The 17,398-nt window shown below is 40.6% G+C and overlaps 1 protein-coding gene across 7 annotated transcripts in view; it reads right to left on the bottom strand.

Annotated features, from left to right (window-relative positions):
- Fam184a (family with sequence similarity 184 member A) overlaps window positions 1-17,398 on the bottom strand; it is a 112,272-nt gene that overhangs the window by 10,868 nt on the left and 84,006 nt on the right. For 4 of the 7 annotated variants that reach the window (XM_029482933.1, XM_029482932.1, XM_021173929.2 and 1 more), the window contains 5 exons: window positions 11,855-12,067; window positions 9,557-9,710; window positions 6,392-6,519; window positions 4,857-5,041; window positions 4,266-4,412 (listed from right to left, as the gene is read on the bottom strand). In XM_029482933.1, coding sequence (XP_029338793.1) covers window positions 4,266-4,412; window positions 4,857-5,041; window positions 6,392-6,519; window positions 9,557-9,710; window positions 11,855-12,067 — 827 coding nt within the window. The remainder of the gene's footprint in view (window positions 1-4,265; window positions 4,413-4,856; window positions 5,042-6,391; window positions 6,520-9,556; window positions 9,711-11,854; window positions 12,068-17,398) is intronic. The other 3 variants (XM_029482936.1, XM_029482934.1, XM_029482935.1) reach the window with 1 other exon arrangement.

A 17,398-nucleotide genomic window follows, 5' to 3' on the forward strand; every position in this document is an offset into this window, starting at 1 on the left:
AGAGAGAAGTAGAGAGAGAGAGAGAGAAGTAGGGAGGGAGGGAGGGAGGAAGAGAGAGAGGGAGGGAGGGAGGGAGGAAGAGAGAGAAGGAGAGAGGAAGAGAGATGGGTAGGGTGGGGTGCAGTGTGAAGTGTGTATAGGTAAATTTCCCAGAGCTCATAAACAATGCAGCCCTATATTAAACTATACAGAGAAACATTATCTCTATATAACGTCTATAGAGATGATAACATTTCCCACATTATCATCTACTTCATGCTGCATTATAGAACCAATCGGACAAGAAAATCAATGACTAGAGACTGCAGACCTGAACAACAGCATCACTAGGACTCACGTAGCGCAGAAATTACATTTTCTACATTCTGTTATTTATAAACAAAATAGAGGACTGAAGCATTTTACTGTAGGACTTCTATAATTTCCAAGCAGACTTTGATTTCTGTTAAGAAGTCCACTACTACTTCCAGGTGTGCTCAAAGTTTCTGAAAATAGCCTGAGTGGTAAGTTTTAAAAAACACAAACAAACAAACAAACAAACAAATAAACAAATGAAACAACTACAAAATCATTGGAGTTTTAGAGGCCAAGAATTCAAAACAGCAATTATTGCAAGGCAGAATACATCTTTTTAGTTAGGAAGTACTGGTCTACCTAATGTCCATGTGTAGAACTGATATTTCTCTAATAAATAAACTCTTTTTTTGTTACAGTACAGTGAAGTGCTAATTTAAAGTAAACCTACCCCCCCCCCCAATCCCTTGCCAGGTATTGTAACCCATATCTGTAATCCCAGCACTTGGGAGGTAGAAATAGGGAAAGCAAGAATTCAAGGGCACCATGGACTACTGGAGGTCCTGTTTCAAAAACAAGCCAACAAAAAACAAACCCACAGAAACTAAAAGGACAAACATAAATCACTTTTTTATACAATAAATATTTCTGGACCCCAAGCTACTGGGACAGTTTTTATTTCACTTAAACTTTCTTTACTGATGAAAAATGTCATTTAGGCAAAATTGAGTAGCCTGTTCTCTCATTTATTATCTTGTTTTTTTTTTCTCTCTCTCTATTTTGGGGTCTTGGCAATCAAACCAGTGTCGTGTGCTTGCTAAGGAATCATCCTACCACTGAGCTATGTTCTAGACCTTGCTTCTTTTTAAAACAAATGAAGTTCAATACATTTAAAAATTAGATGCAAGAGGTTTTGTTTTGTTTTGTTTTGATTTGGTTTGGTTTGATTTGACTTTTTGAGACTGGTCTCTATGTGTAACAGCCATGGCTGTCCCAGAACTTACTACATAGACCAGGTTGGCCTTGAACTCACCGAGATTCACCTGCCTCTGCCTCCCAATCCCTGAGATCAAAGCCATGCACCACCACACCTGGCTAGATGTAAGGTTTTTTGGGGGATAATAGTAAGACAATCAAATTTCCATGAAGCTCTAGGAGGACCTGAATACTTAGCACTAGAGAGTGCAATTTCTAACAGTCATTTCAATGACACAAGGACTCTCGCACTATTTCTCCATGCCGTTAAACCCGCTCTCCATTCCCCCTAGCAGTTCAACAGGAGTTAGAGCAGAAGGGAGAAGAGAAGCTCCCGGCTGCTCCAGGGTCTCCCCAGCACCATACTCTGCTCTGCAGGCTTCGCAGGCACCTCTACAGTCCCCCCTCGGCTCTCTAATAATTCCCCAGGACTTTCTGAATCTGAAGCATCAAAGCCGAGGTGTGGGTAGCTTATAACACAACTGGCAACTCCAGGCTATTATTATTAATTTACATTAACTAAGTTGAATTAGAGTTTAAGTTCTCAGTCACACTGGCTATACACTTCAAGTGGTCATTACTGCGCATAGCTACTAAAGTTGGAGGAGCCGATACAGAACATTTTCGCTATCACGTAAAAACCTGAGGGACAATATCAGTCAAAAATAAGTGTGTAGAATTTGTCTTTAGTTAAACAAGGAACTACCTAAATCTAAAGAATAACTATATGATTGTAGCAGATAAAAATAGAAATGTGACTGGATAGTGTGGAGCCAAGGCAAAGAATAAAATGAATGTCATTTCTAAAAAAGAAGGCAAAATATTTTACTTATTAGTGATATAATTCTTCTTTTTTTTTGATTTTTAATATTTTTATTACATATTTTCCTCAATTACATTTCCAATGCTATCCCAAAAGTCCCCCATAGCGCCCCCCACTTCCCTACCCACCCATTCCCATTCTTTTGGCCCTGGCATTCCCCTATATTGGGGCATATAAAGTTTGCAAGTCCAATGGGCCTCTCTTTCCATTGATGGCCTACTAGGCCATCTTTCGATACATATGCAGCTAGAGACAAGAGCTCCGGGGTTCTGGTTAGTACATCATGTTGTTCCAACAATAGGGTTGCAGATCCCTTTAGCTCCTTGGGTACTTTCTCTAGCTTCTCCATTGGGAGCCCTGTGATACATCCAATAGCTGACTGTGAACATCCACTCCTGTGTTTGCTAGGCCCCGGCATCGTCTCACAAGAGACAGCTATATTTGGGTCCTTTCAGCAAAATCTTGCTAGTGTATGCAATGGTGTCAGCGTTTAGAAGCTGATTATGGGATGGATCCCTGGATAAGGCAGTCTCTAAATGGTCCATCCTTTCATCACAGCTACGAACGATATAATTCTTCTATTATCAAAAGATCAAAATATAGAAACATTAAGTCAACATTTGCTGTTAAAATTTCATAATCAGCACATAATAAATGTCCAAATAAACACAGTTTTTCCTGTTTGTAAATTAATATTCCTAAGGAGATGTCAGGACATGCAGACAAACACAGGCTGTTCATTATGTGAGTGTGCTGTTTCAGGATGTGAAGAGAGGTGCCATGGAACTGGCGGGTGCCTGGCATATTACAAAGGCCAGGGAATGTGAGAGCAATGGCTCCAAGGCTGGTTTTTATCTGCTTCTCACCAAGCATGTTGTATGCATGCTCTGCCGCACTGCAGGAGTCCACAGTGGCTGAAAAAAAATCTAAAAAATGACTGTAATCTAAGCAAACAGCAAATCACCAAGTTTGTGGAGATAATGATTTTTTTTCCTGCATTTTTGGGTAACTTCACTAAGTGAGAACACTCACAAAACGTATTCATGGCTAATTAGTATGTGCCTACTTATGTGAAGAAGGCACATGCATCTGTCAGGAAAAGTGCCTTATCCCAGAGGGCACGAGTAAACACCGGCAGCCAGGGGCCTGTTGCCACTGAGTGTGTCTATGTGTGTTTGCACCTATGCAGGGAGTATTTGCTGAGACTGAGCGGTTATGCAGACAGAAGATGTGAAGATGACATCTATATCTGAGGGTAGTAAACACGTATAATAGCACAAATGCAGAAGACAACCCAACAAAGCCAACAGTCGGACAGTGTGGTGTGGTGGTGGTGACTTCATTGTTACTTTATGGAGGTATCTGGATAATTGGAGAAGTGACTAAGACATTAGCAGCAGCTTAGAGCAGATGAAACCTCAGATGACCTAAACAAGACCAGGGATTAGATCAGAGAGACAGACTGAATTCAAAGTGAGTTATCTGCCGGAGTTTATAAAGACCCTGAAAAGACAGGGGCTGTTAATCTTCTTAATGATCACTAAGAAATACATATAGATTTTTACTTAAATAATGGGGTTACTAAATTTGAGTGATTACTTTATTTGTAATATTTTACTTTATAGATTTTTAAAATTAAAAACCCATTTAAATGCTAATTGTAGGAATTCAAGCAGTACCGAAGTATAGGAAATGAGGTCTTTGCTCTTTTCTGCCCCTCCTATCTACCAGGTACTTGCTAAATGGACACACATCATTTAGAGTGTATGTTTGTTTTGAAGGATGTTTTGGGTGTTGTAAAGTATGTATTGTTGACTCATGCATAGGCTTATAACATTTCTATGGTTCACAATATACTAATAACTTCACATTATACATGAACACACTTTGAGATGTCATCACGGAAGCCATGTACCAATGGTGTGTGTGTAGGGGAGACGTGTATTATTTTAACAGACCTACAGCTGCGGCATCAAATGGAACAAACCACTCAGTGGCCTTATCCTAATTAACGAACATCCACATCCCACTGCAATTACATCTAAATTACAGTACGTATGCCTTCCTCACTCAGCACCATTTTTACTAGATTCCAACAGTTAGGCTGAGCTTAGTCACAGTGCTCCTCAGTTTATTACCCACACAGAATTTTCTTGAATGCGATATGACTTACGACACTTGTAAAGCTGCATTTATTTCCTTGAGTAGCTCATTAGTCTTATTAAAATCTGCCCGCATGATATTTTTCTCTCTGAGGTGGTCTGCTGTCATGACATCCAGCTCTTTCTCAAGTCTCTTGTTTAAATCTTGTTCATGCAACCTGTTTAATTTATTTTTAGTTAAGAAAATGTTATTCTGAAGTCAAGTATTCAAGTTTCTATCTATGTTCTACCAGATTTGAAATGCCCCCATTCTGTTATAATACATGGGAAATTATTGTAAACAGCTTAAGATAAGCTACGGAGTTTGCTATGGACTGCTGGTTAGTGTTAAAATTTGTCTCCTTTAATGCTTTTTCTAATACAACTTTAAACATCTTTAATGATGGTCATTTTCCAAAGTTAATAATAATAAATACATTATCAAAATGCAGACATTTTATTTTTTCAGATGATATCATATCCACCACACATAGTAAAGAGTGAACTTCAATGTATTATTACGAGGAAGGCACTAGTCACAAAAACAGGGACACATTGCTAAGCATTATTCTGCAGACATAGTTTAGACAACAATGCACCTTCTGCTGTAAGTACTGGCATACCTCATTTGCTGGTTGGATTCACTCCGTACTCTGAGAATCTCTTTCCCCTTGAGTTCCAGTTCTTTCGTTAGGGTATTTATGTTTTCATGGAGGTGCTGGACCTCCTTATCCAAGTCTGTGATGTGGCGCTCCCGGTGCCGCAGCTCCTCCTGCAGATCGCTTATCCTACACATGTGCTCCTTACTCTGCAAGAAAACGCAGAAGGCTAAGGGTTTTTACACATCTGCTGTCTGCACTAATGTGACAGATGGAAATGACACTTATGAATATGAAATGTTATCATTCTGACAAGCTTCAAAACCAAACTGAACTGCTCAAAATGAGAAAACCTCAAGGCCCTCTGTCTTCCATACAGCTAAGAAATACTTATATGAATATAGTTGCAATATCATGGCTATAAGGGACCCAAAAGATTGTGAAAGCCTAGTTCACTCATTTTATAATGAGGAAATCACTACTTATAAGCTGATTTTTCCAAGGTAGTTTATAATCCATGTCAGACTGATTATGTATATACATGTACATATATATCCAAGAATAGAATATGGGTCTCTTAGTAAATTGTATAGATCTTGTAGTAAACTGCTGGTACCATTGTCCTTTGATCTTAAAAGGATTTTCATCTAGGGAGGCCTCCAACACACACGCATTACATGATTTGGAAAGGCAGACTTCAGCTGCTTTCATGGCTGTCCATATAGTTCTCTATCTAGGAAGGATTTACTATAAGTCAAGGTTTTCTACACATTCTGTAAAGTAGACATTGCCAATGTTACTGCAGGAAGAGTTGAAAAAAGTAACTTCCTTCTACGGTTACAAGTGGCTCATTCAAAACAGCCTAGTGATGATAAGCAATTCCAGGCTGACCACTTAACAAGGGAGAACCAACTAAGTAGAAGCTGCAGGTGTAATGAGCCAACAGCAGCTTTCTCTGCACAGCTGTATCCTCCCATGAACACACATCTCCACGATCACAGGTCATCATACTAGAAGAAAGTATGCTGGCCCAAAGAGCAAAGTTTAAAAAGTGTAAGCGGTAGTGGCTAATGAAGATGTTGGGCATATGAGTTATCTGTCTTCTTATGGAGGACCTACTCCATCCTTCTGGATGCTTGTGTCATCCAATGTGACTGTTAGCTAAGTTAAACTACATAAAATTGAAAATGTAGTTTCCTGGGTACACCAGACAAATCTGGGCTATGTGGCTACCAAGCACCACAATGGCCCTCCCAGACACAGGGTAATGTGTTGTCATGGCTAGGACTGCTGAACAGTGCTGTTCTTACCCTTGACAGTTGTCATATCTCATTGTTTATTTTTCTAAGATGCAAACAAAAGTACGAAACATTCAATCAAAAGGTTATAAAATAAAATGTAATTTTATAACTGGTGTGCAAAAGTATGGTTGCTTATTTCCTCTGAAAAAAAGAAAAAAAATCATCCTTATGCAATTAGCAGTTCCTACAAAGTACCATTCCTGGTATGAGGGTTGGGGAGCCAGACTGAAGTAATCAGTGCAAAGTGATCACACTTGCCTGCCTACGGCTGATGTCTATGCTTCTCTCTAATTCCATCTTAGCTGCTGCCAGTTCTTGATGGTGACTATGCCGCAATAAATCAATGGAAGCTGCATGTTGATGGTTTAGTTCAGAACGCAAGGAAGCTGGAACACAAAGAAAAGAGGTTCAAAAAGATCCAGAACATAACTTTTAAAAGTAGGACACTAATTTTAAAAAAGTTGCCTCCTAAACATTTGTCAGTATACAACTCTAAATTCCACATTTTTTTGTTGTTGTTTTGTTTTTGAGACAGGGTTTCTCTGTATAGCCCTGGCTGTCCTGGAACTGACTCTGTAGACCAGGCTGGCCTCGAACTCAGAAATCCTCCTGCCTCTGCCTCTGCCTCTGCCTCCTGAGTGCTGGGATTAAAGGTGTGCGCCACCACGCCTGCTTTTTGTTTTTGTTTTTTTTTTACAATGTCATGCAATGACCATGCAAAGTACTGGCTGTAAACAGTATTAACGATTGGAGGCCAGTCACCACATGCATTAGAGTTTGGAACTGATTTTTAATTTTTTTTTTTTTTAAGGCAAGATCTCACATAGCCAAGGCTGATTTGGCTATGCAAACTATGCAATTGGGGCCTTGAAATCTGGACTCTCCTGCATCTATCTCCCACAAACTGACTGGAGCTACAGGCATGTGTTATGCTTGGCCCTGGAATTAATCCTTTCACACACCTCACAAACATCTATGGAATGACCACAGTGTTCTAGGGAAGAATAAAATTTGACACTGTCTTTGTAACTTCAAAAGCCAGGAGTGAAGATACTGTGCAGGAACTAAGTGGAATACCAGACGTTAACATTAAAGATAATGAAAACTCAGGGGTAAAAATACCCAAATTTCTGAGAGTTGGCGAATGGGGTGGATTACAGAGAGACTGTTATGGTGAATCAGTCTAGAAGACGGAGGGGATCAACTGGGTCTCCTAAGTTGAGAAGGGGGAGCTTTCACCACAGAGGAAGAATGTGCAAGGAAAGCCAGAACCTAGTCTGTCCCACAACTGTGGTGTCTGTGCAGGAGGCCTCAGGGTGCACAGGGACATGAAGGAGAATAGAACCTTCGTGGATTTTACTTAAACCTTTAGGCCCATGGCTCTCAAACTGCGATGTGAGCCACTGCATTTCTAACAGAATGCAGGGCTCACCCGTTATGTTTTCTTAAACATGTTTGATACTTGAACATTTTTAAATGTTACTATGGAGACGTGAATAAAAAGGCAAACTATGGATTTTGAGGCTAAAACATGGGATCTAATGGAAGAGATGCTGCCCCTGACTGTAGCTGGCCAACTTAAGCCCTTCTTGTGGTCTTCATGGAGAACACAAGTCCAGTTTTTCCTGGTGTTAAGGGCTTCTTTAGAAGAAAAACTTGCCAGATACTCTCATGTAGAACCATGGATAGACTAAAAGAGGGAAGTCTCATGTGAGGTATGAACATTTCAAAGTTCTCTCTTGACAGCTGTGAGAAGGAAGTCAGGAGGAAGGTTATGATAACGATATTTCAAAAACAAAATACTATAAAGGCTGAGAGAGATGGTTCAGCAATTAAGAACACTTGTTCTTGCAGAAGACCCAGGTGCGACTTCCAGTACCCACACAGCAGCTCACAATTGTGTGGAACGCCAATTTTAGGGCATTCAACATCCTTTTCTGACCTCTGAGGGCACTATGCATGCATGTACTGCACAGACATATATGTAAGCAAAGCACTCATGCACAGAAACAGAAACAGAAAAAGAAATCATATGGCCTTGGTGTAAGTATGAAGGTCTAAGGCAGAGGAAAAAGGCATAAACAGGATTTAAGAAGAATTCACAGGCAGAATGTGGTAACAAAAGAAAAAAAAAGCTGCTCCTATTTTCCAAGTTTTGACAACTCAATAAATTGACACTGTTAATCAGAGTGCGGAGTATAGGGAGGAACATGCATGGACTTTGGATAATGGGGAGACGATAAGATTATATTTTAAGATCTAGTTAAAAATCAACGCCTCAACACGTAGCAACGAATACTAATTTAATGTATGAAAACATGAAGGTTGATCCAGAAACACCCATTTGGAGTCTCCAGCCCAAAGGTGATAGCTGAAGCCATGGAGATAGACAGAAAGGAAATGTCTAGAGGAAAGAAAAAAAAAAAGCTCGAACTGAATTAAAAGGAAAAAAAGTATTTAATGGATACACATAAAACAGGTCTGTCCCATGAGAGTAAAGGGTACAGATAAAAAAATTATTACAGACAGAATGTAGTAACATGGGGACCAAGAGGAGAAAGACCCAAAAGACCAAGAGACAACAGCTAGCCAGTGAAGACAGCTCAAGTCAGTGGTGACCTCAGAGAGGGTATTCTCACAGGAGTGATAGGGTCAACAGACCCAAAGGATCCTGACACCAGACTAGGATCTAGAGTAGATAAGTGGAACACCTAAAACTCAGCATCAACAATGAAGAATCCAACCAAAAAGGAAGACGTGAAGCTGATGAGAACATGAAAAATACTCAATATCATTATCCACCTAGGAAATGTAAAGTAAAACTATAATGAGATATTATGATACTCCTATCAGTATAACTGACTTACATACGGTCACATGTCTAACACTGGTAAGATACAAGGGGAATGAGTCATTCATGTAATGCTAAGAGATTGCAAAATGGCAACTCGGGGCGCCCTTGTGAGTATGAGTGTGTATGTGTGTGTGTGTATGTGTGTGTATGTGTGTGTATGTGTGTGACTGCATGGGTACATGGGTGTGGGTGCACGTGTGAGAGAAGATATAGGGATTCATGTGTGTGGTCCATGCATAGGTGTTAAGAGTTGGGGTGCATGGGTGGGTGATTCGGAGCCACGGGCCAGTGGCTAATTTCTGGGATCCCTAAGTGTCCTGCCTCCATTTAGTTCCATGAAGACAAACATTTATGAGCACTGCCTTCTCATAGCACAGAGGAAGCTCACCCACTCTAGTCTACCTTCCTTGCCTCTTCACACAGTAGCATCAAGTAAAGTCTGTGGCTGGCTTAAGATAGTCATCTGGATGTTCCAGACTTTAAATATAAAACTTGATGCCTTCAGTTGACATTTACAGTGGAGGAATGGACAAAGAAGTATGGCAAGATTATAATCCTGTCCACAATACCAAGCATAGCCTTTCCCTCGTCTTCTAACTCAAACCGGAGTGTCTGAAGCTCCTGCTCCATCTCCACGCGGAAGCCCTCCATCGACTCTCGGTGCGCATCTTTCAGTGACTGCAGCTCTGCAGAATGCTTCTGCTGTAAGTGAGTCTCCAGAGCCTACACAGGGGAAGCCAATCACGTCATTATGCTAGAGAACACAGCAAACAAAGTGGAAACAGTCCTCAAGCCCAGGAGCTAAGAGAATCAAGATATAAAGTACTGTAACTGGAAAACAAATTCCGTGGGCCAATGCAGTGGAAAACAATTAGTTATGAAATCAGTCTGGCTCAAAACATTCTGCTGTTACTAAGAAAACAACACAAAGCCTCAGTTAGGTTTGCCTAAGCACAGTGAGCGGGCTATGAAGCATCATGTCAGGCAAATCTGCTATAGCATTTTCTATAAAATGCAAATAGCCCACTCTCTGGAAAAAAATTACGCCAAGTAACAGCTATCTGGAGATATCTGGAGATCCTAGCTCAGACTATAATAATACGGGGTGTGGGAAATGGTTCAGTGAGTCAAATTTTTGCTGTGCAAGCCTAAAGACCTGGGCTTGTCCATTTACTTATTTGTGTGTATGTGCTTACATATAAACATGTGTATATTGTGGATATACACAACACGTGTTCTCTATCTATGTTGGGGGCGGGGTACTTAGAGTGGCAAACGTTTTACCCACTGAGCCATCTCCTTAGCCCAGGGCTTACAGTTAGATCAGCAGCACCCATACAAGAAGACAGGCAGGGCAGTGTACTCCTGTTATCACAGCACTGGGAGGAGGAGCCAGGGAGATCCTTGGAACTCACACGGGCCAGGTGAGTCAGTCAGTGAGCTCCTGGGCTCCATGGAAGGCACTGCATCTCATTCAAGCAACACCAAGCAGAACAAGGGAGAGGAGAGGAAGACACCTGGTACTAACATCTGGTCTCTATATACACATGTGCATGCATATATGTGTACTCTCTCTCTCACCACACACACACACACACACACACACACACACACAGTAAAAACTAAAGAATATGATAATGATCCAGTAATATATTCATTAGGTTTAAATCCCTTTTAACTTATCACAGTTATAATTTTTATATTAGCTTTGGGATTATATTATAAGGAAATTATATTTTAAAACCTATAAAATTTTATTACATCATGAATAGTTCTTGTTTGTAGACATATGTTGCAGAAAAAAGAATGTAAGGGTAAAGTCCAAGATTACAAAAAAGTCATCCCTTGGATTCATTGCTGCTTCTTCTTCTTCTTCTTTCTTCTGCCTCTGCCTCTTCTTCTTTCTTCATTCTTCATTCCTTATTCTTTTTTGTGGGCTCACAGTAAAAGCAAATTTAGAGTTTGATAAAAATCTGAGTGTGATGACACACACTGTAATCCAAGCACTGAGGACACTGAGGCAAGAGGATCAGGGGTTCAGAGAGAGTTCAAGGCTATCCTGTGCACATGAGCTTCTGCCTCAAAAAGTTTGTTTTGTTTTTGTTTTTTAAAGATTTGTTTATTTATTTTATGTATATGAGTACACTGTAGCTGTACAGATGGTTGTGAGCCTTCATGTGGTTGTTGGGAATTGAATTTAGGACCTCTTCTTGCTCTGGTCAACTCCACTCACTCAGTCCCTGCTTGCTCTGGCCCAAAGATTTATTATTTATTATTATACATAAGTACACTGTAGCTGACTTCAGGTGCACCAGATCTCATTACGGGTGGTTGTGAGCCACCATGTGGCGTTTGCTGGGAATTGAACTCAGGACCTTCGGAAGAACAGTCACTGCTCTTACCCACTGAGCCATCTCGCCAGCCCTCAAACATTTTTGATAAAAGATTATTACCAATAATAATACACTAGGAATAGGACAGAGACAACTGTTAACTGCTAAGGAACCAAAGATGTGCTCAGCTTGGCATTATAACAGACGAACAGAATGTTAGTTCTATTTTAACATGTCTGCAATTATGTGCAATATTAGTGTGTGTGTGTTTAAGCACTGTGACTCCCTATGGGTGTGGGGGGGATCATACCTTGGAGAACAGTTTAGTAAAACAATGAGTAATGCTTTAAAGAGAGAGAGGGTGGAGCTCCAATGTAAATCTTCAGAAGCTGGAGCTGGTGATTCCTATTTCAGTTTCCAATGTTAGGTTCACATTGTGCTGCATCTGGACCACAGACCCCGAAAACAGGAATCCAAAGCTAGCTATCATCCATCTCTTAGACAGTTTCCAAACACCTTCCCCGAGAAGCTTACCCTTTGTTCCTTTTCCTTCTCTTCTTCCATGGTCTGGAATGCGAGGACGTGTGCTTCTTTGAGGGACTTGTGCCTCTGCTGATGCTGCTCCTCCAGCTCTTCCAGCTCCTGCGTGAGTCGCTGGCGCTCTTGCGTGAACTGTGCTTGCAGCTGCTGCAGAGACGTCTGTGACTGGCAAAGCTGCAGCTCCAGGTTCTGCTTGAGCAGAGAGATCTACGCCAGAGAGACAGACAACAGAGACTAAACACAAGGCATGTTTCACAGACTGCTGGCCCAAGGGGAAGAGCAGGTCAACAGGTCTGATGAAATGACCGTCTTACGTTAAAAACGGTCTACATTTGAAACTCGGTTCACAGATGCTTCCATTATTATTGTTGGATGTGTGTATGGTGTGTGTGTGTGTGTGCAGAGGTCAAAGGGAAACAGCGTGCAGTCACTTCTCTCCTACTTTTATGAGGGCTATGGGGATTGAACTCAAGTTGCCAGGCTTGACAGAAACACTTTAAGCTGAGCCATCTTATCAGCCCAAAAATCTGATCTTGAGTCATCACTAGTTTAAGTCTGTCTTCAGAAATTGTCTTGAAAATAGTCTAATTACCATGCTTATAAAATTATGCATTATATATCTGCTGAAATAAAATTCGGCAATACATGTAACATTTATACCAAGGACAGAAACAGGAGGCAATGGACACTACTGTAAGATTAAGTTGTTCTGAGGAGATTAACTAAAGGTTAAATGGCTTCTCCGTGAGGCACTAAGTGTGATGATTGGGCTGTGGGTTCAGAAAGAAGAGCCACCTCCTCTACTAGCATCTGTACCTCACCACTGTGTGGGAATTGGGCATTTCCATACCATCCGCCTTCATTCAGAGCACTTTCTGGCATGCGAGAAACAACACAATAATTGTTAGTCAAGATTATTTGAGGACCGAAGACCTGCTCTTTTGAAATATCTGTCAGGTTGTTATTTGCTCATTATCTATTTGATGTGTGAGTGTGTTTGTGTGTGCATACAGATACACGTTTGTGAAGGTGCCCACAGAAGCCAGAAGAGGACATCACATCCTACCCCCTGGAGCTGAGATTATTGGCAGCCGTAAGCTACCACACATGGACTGTGAGTGTCAAACCCAGGGCCTCTGGAAGAAAGGTAAGAACTGGGAAGTGATTTATTGTTGCTTTTGAAAGCCCAAACTATCAGCCTTAGCATGTCAAACATCACCTCTGGCTGTTTTTATTCAAATGATGTCTTTTCAAAGAACAAAAGGCATGTGAGCACAGGTGGTGTGTGTATTAATGTACATATAAATACTGTTTAATCTTATCCATTTCTGCTCACATCTACAGGCTACTCTAACCTGAAATGGTGTCGGTCATGGTCATTCTTACTCTAGAAGCCTGAAGAAAAAATGAACTTAAGAGTCCAGATACAAAGTTGTGAAATATGCCTTATAAACAACTTAAGACACCATCTACTCAAACCAAAGTAAAACAGCATCTGTGGCCTCCAAAGACAACAGAAGAGGGTGCTCTTATAGTGAGCAGGAGCCTTTTTATTTTTCATGTTTTAATTTTTATCAGCAACAACTTTTCTTTGATGTATTGGTGGCAGGAATGGGCTACTCAGCATGTTTCACAGAGAAAGAAGAAAGACCCAGGCCTCACCAGCGATGCAAAGGAAGGCAAGAGGGAAGAGCTACTCATGGCAAACAAGGAGAGCTACAAGCAGCAGGGATAAGTCTGTGCAGAGAGCTTGGCTGAAATAGTAGCTACACGAAGGGCTTGGGACAAAGTTACAAATGAGGATTAATAACAGAGCCAGCGCGCACGGCACCATGGAAATAGCCAAGCCCTGGTGAGAAATACACAACTAGAATAGTTTGGTCTGTCATTATGTACTTCCAAAGAAGCTGTTTGACTGTTGAAATTTTATGAATTATTTATTTGTACACAATGGTATGTTTCAGAGGTTTTATAGTTTGGGGGCTAAGGGAGGAACTGTAAGTCTCTGACTCCAGGCAATGCAATTTCTTAAAAGTCTGAGGAGACAGGGTCTAACGCTGCAGCCCAGGCTCGCCTGGAATTTATAGTAATCCATATGAGTTCAGAGATTATGGGTGTGAGCCACCATGCATAGCAAACTTCACGAAAAACCCCACAGCAACAGATAAGACCATGCTGTGTGCTAGGATTATAGTTTATGTGCTCAGAATTGTATGAAAGGCTCACCAGGATGAAATCACTACCCAGGAGAGCCCAGAAAGACAGGGCAGGGCATAAAATGTAACTGCAGTAAGTGTCACAGTGAGCACCGATCTGTAATCAATGGAGTCCTCCGCTGCCCAGCCAGTGGGGTCTTGTAACAGAAAAGGCCTCTTCTAGGTAAAGTCTCAGCATCAGGATGGATCTCAGTGACTACCTTGAGTTTCTGTGGTGTTAACTTGCTAGAACACATATGGGAAAGTTTGACCTTAACTGATATTCTTGACACTCTTCCTTGGCACTCTAAGTTCCTTTAGTGGGAACTAAAACTGAACTAGGCTTTTCCTCTCCATGCTGTATGCCCGGGCACAGCCCGTGTTCATCCAGAAAGAGGAAGCATGAAGTTTTGCTTTGCACAGAGGTGCTATTTGGGCTGCCAGATCTTATCCTCCGAACCAGTGGTTCTCAACCTTCCCAATGCTGTGACCCTTTAATACAGGAATGTTGTGGTGACCCTCCCAAACATAAAATTCTTGTTGTTGATACTTCATAATTGTCATTTTGCCACTGTTATGGGTCATAATGTAAATATCTGATAAGTGACCCCAAAGGGATCATGACCCACAGACTGAGAAACACTGCCTTACACCTGTTTTATATCTTTGTGATGCATGCTTTAAACGTTCACTGCCTTCATACATCTCCCATTGGGTTAGCTGGACCACCCTGCATCAGATTCTATTCATCTGATTACAGACTGACTTCAACTTGCACCATTTAAAGGTGAAGCTTATGAGGAAATAACTTGAATATAAAAACAATTGCCACGTATATTATACATTTAAATAGAAGCAGTTTAAATTTTTCCAGCTTAAATAATGTGCACTATAATATACTTTACCTTAAAAGAACTCCAAAAAATTATTTTCCGACTTAGAATATATGATTAACCTTTGAATATACACACTATAGAAAGTAATAGGCATTATATAGACAGACACCATGCAGTTTAGTAGTCAAATATACTTATTTAGTATTCTTACTATTGGAAGCACACAAACGCTAAAGTATTCACATTCATGTTCAATGCAGCAACATGAATTATATGCAGAAAGCCGCATCATGCACTTCGGCACTGCAAATAAACTTATTGGTAAGGCAGCAATAAGGAAATCAGCCTTTATTTTGTGGGAAAATTGCATACCATTAGAAAGGACAGATAATGAGCAAAGCAGTGTAATACTAACTAATGTTTTAAAGCAGTGTGAAATGAACTAAAGTCTTATAGCAATTACTTAAGCATCTGAGTTTAATGTAGATATAAACTGCATAATAATATCAAGCAGCTTTAATTCAAAATAAAATAAACCAAGGATGGGGTCTGCATTAAAGGTTTGGACAACTTTGGTCAATAATACTGTTATAGAGAACGGAACATCCACAGAGTTACTTGCTGAACAGTGGATGAGAAACAGCAGTGGATTTGATTTATACATCATACTCAGATTGAGTACTAAATGGCATTTGCATCTTTATCTGTTATCAACTTTGAACATTTAATCCATTTACTTTTTAAGGGATTTAGTGTGTGTGTGTGTGTGTGTGTGTGCTTTGCCTGCTTGTTATGTCTAGGCACACCACATGCGTGCAATGCTGAAGAGGCCAAAAGAGTCTCCTGTAACTAGAGTTACAGAGGGTTGTGAGCTGCCATGTGGGTGCTAGGAATCGAATGCAGGTCCTCTGGAAAAACAGCCAGTGATCTTAGCTGCTAAGCCATTTTGCCAGCCCTATTTTAAAGAAACACAAGACTCCTTATTGCACAAAAATTAATCCTTATTTAAAAAAAAATTCTTACAAGTCAATACATCTGTTGTCAAGTAATGTGTTCTATATTTTGTAAACAGTTTTAATTAAAAGTTTAACTGTGCTGACAGAAATTGCTATTCTCTGGTCTCTATCACTTAATGATAGCTTTGGCAAGAAAAGTTGGACTCTCTTTTAGAAAATATGGTGTTAAAGACAGAATTCTGTAGAGATGCCAGAGAGAAAACACACTAGGATATGTGACTTACTTTCTAGGGGGAAGCCTTGCCTCTCTGTGGAGCCCCTCCCATGTGCTCCGGCCTTCACCGCGTGCACGTAGAAGCAGCTCAGCATAAATACTGGAACACACCTAGTCCTTTAGTAAGGAACAGGATCCTAATACATTTAGATTGTGTCATTACCTCTAAAAGTAAACAGTTCAAATCTAAGATTGCTGCTGTGACAGGATACTAGGCATGACGTTAACCTGCCAACTTTGTTTTTAATGTGATGTCGGGTTTTTAATCCCCCCCTTCACCTTATTACAGGAGCTAAAGAACACACAAAATACAGTCTATCCTCAAGAGATAGAAAAGGACTCTTGAATCTAGCTGTGTGTTAATCTCCTGACCCTCTGAGATTCTGGTTCTACGCATTAGAACTGGATCCAGGCTGATCGACAGGTTTGTCTCTAATTACCAAAGTAAGTGTGCACTGTATATGCAATACACTCTGGAGTGCATCAGACAGAGAGATGCAGGCTGGAGATGTAGTTCAGTGTGTCTTGATGGAATAACGTATTTTGTTTTGCTAGATTTATAAGAAAGTATACCAAGTATAAACTGAAATATAGATAATCTATCTGATAAAATATTGATTTATGTTCTATATACCAAAGTTTCTAGGTGGACTCTGGGCACATTTAAAAAAAAAAAAAAAACCTCAGTATTTAATGCTTGGAGCCATGGATGGCGTCACATATCCCAAATGTGTCAGAGGGAAAAGAAAATACCACTGTGGGTATGAGGTCATGAAGGTACAGGTGTTGACGAAGTAGAATTTACAGAGCCAGATCTGGATGGCCTCCTCAAGATGCGTGCACCCTGGGCTTTATTTGTTGATGTTAAGTGATCCCCCCCCCCCCCGCTTTAGAGAGAACAGTGAGTCTATGCTTTATGTAAATGGCATTTATACGTTATACACGGTATTCAGACACTTGACTCGTGGTTTTCTTGCTTTGTTTGCCTGTAGTTTATGAGCCAGGGTCTCATCGTATTACCTAGGCTGGTCTTGACTTACAGGTGTGGGTCACCATTTACAGAATTTTCTCTCTGTTCTTTTTTTATTTTCAAAATCATTGTTGTCCTGTATCCTAGGGTGCTGGCCTACAACCCCTGACCTTTCCACCTCTCCACGAAAGCACTGTGATTACAGGCACAGAAGGTCTCCCTAGTGCGTGCAATGGCATTGCCCATGGCAGTCACTGGTCCTCGCCTCTTTCTATTTCTTCAGTGTCAGTCAGCACATGTCAGGTGT

Source organism: Mus caroli, chromosome 10, assembly GCF_900094665.2.
Source record: "Mus caroli chromosome 10, CAROLI_EIJ_v1.1, whole genome shotgun sequence".
NCBI lineage: Eukaryota > Metazoa > Chordata > Mammalia > Rodentia > Muridae > Mus > Mus caroli.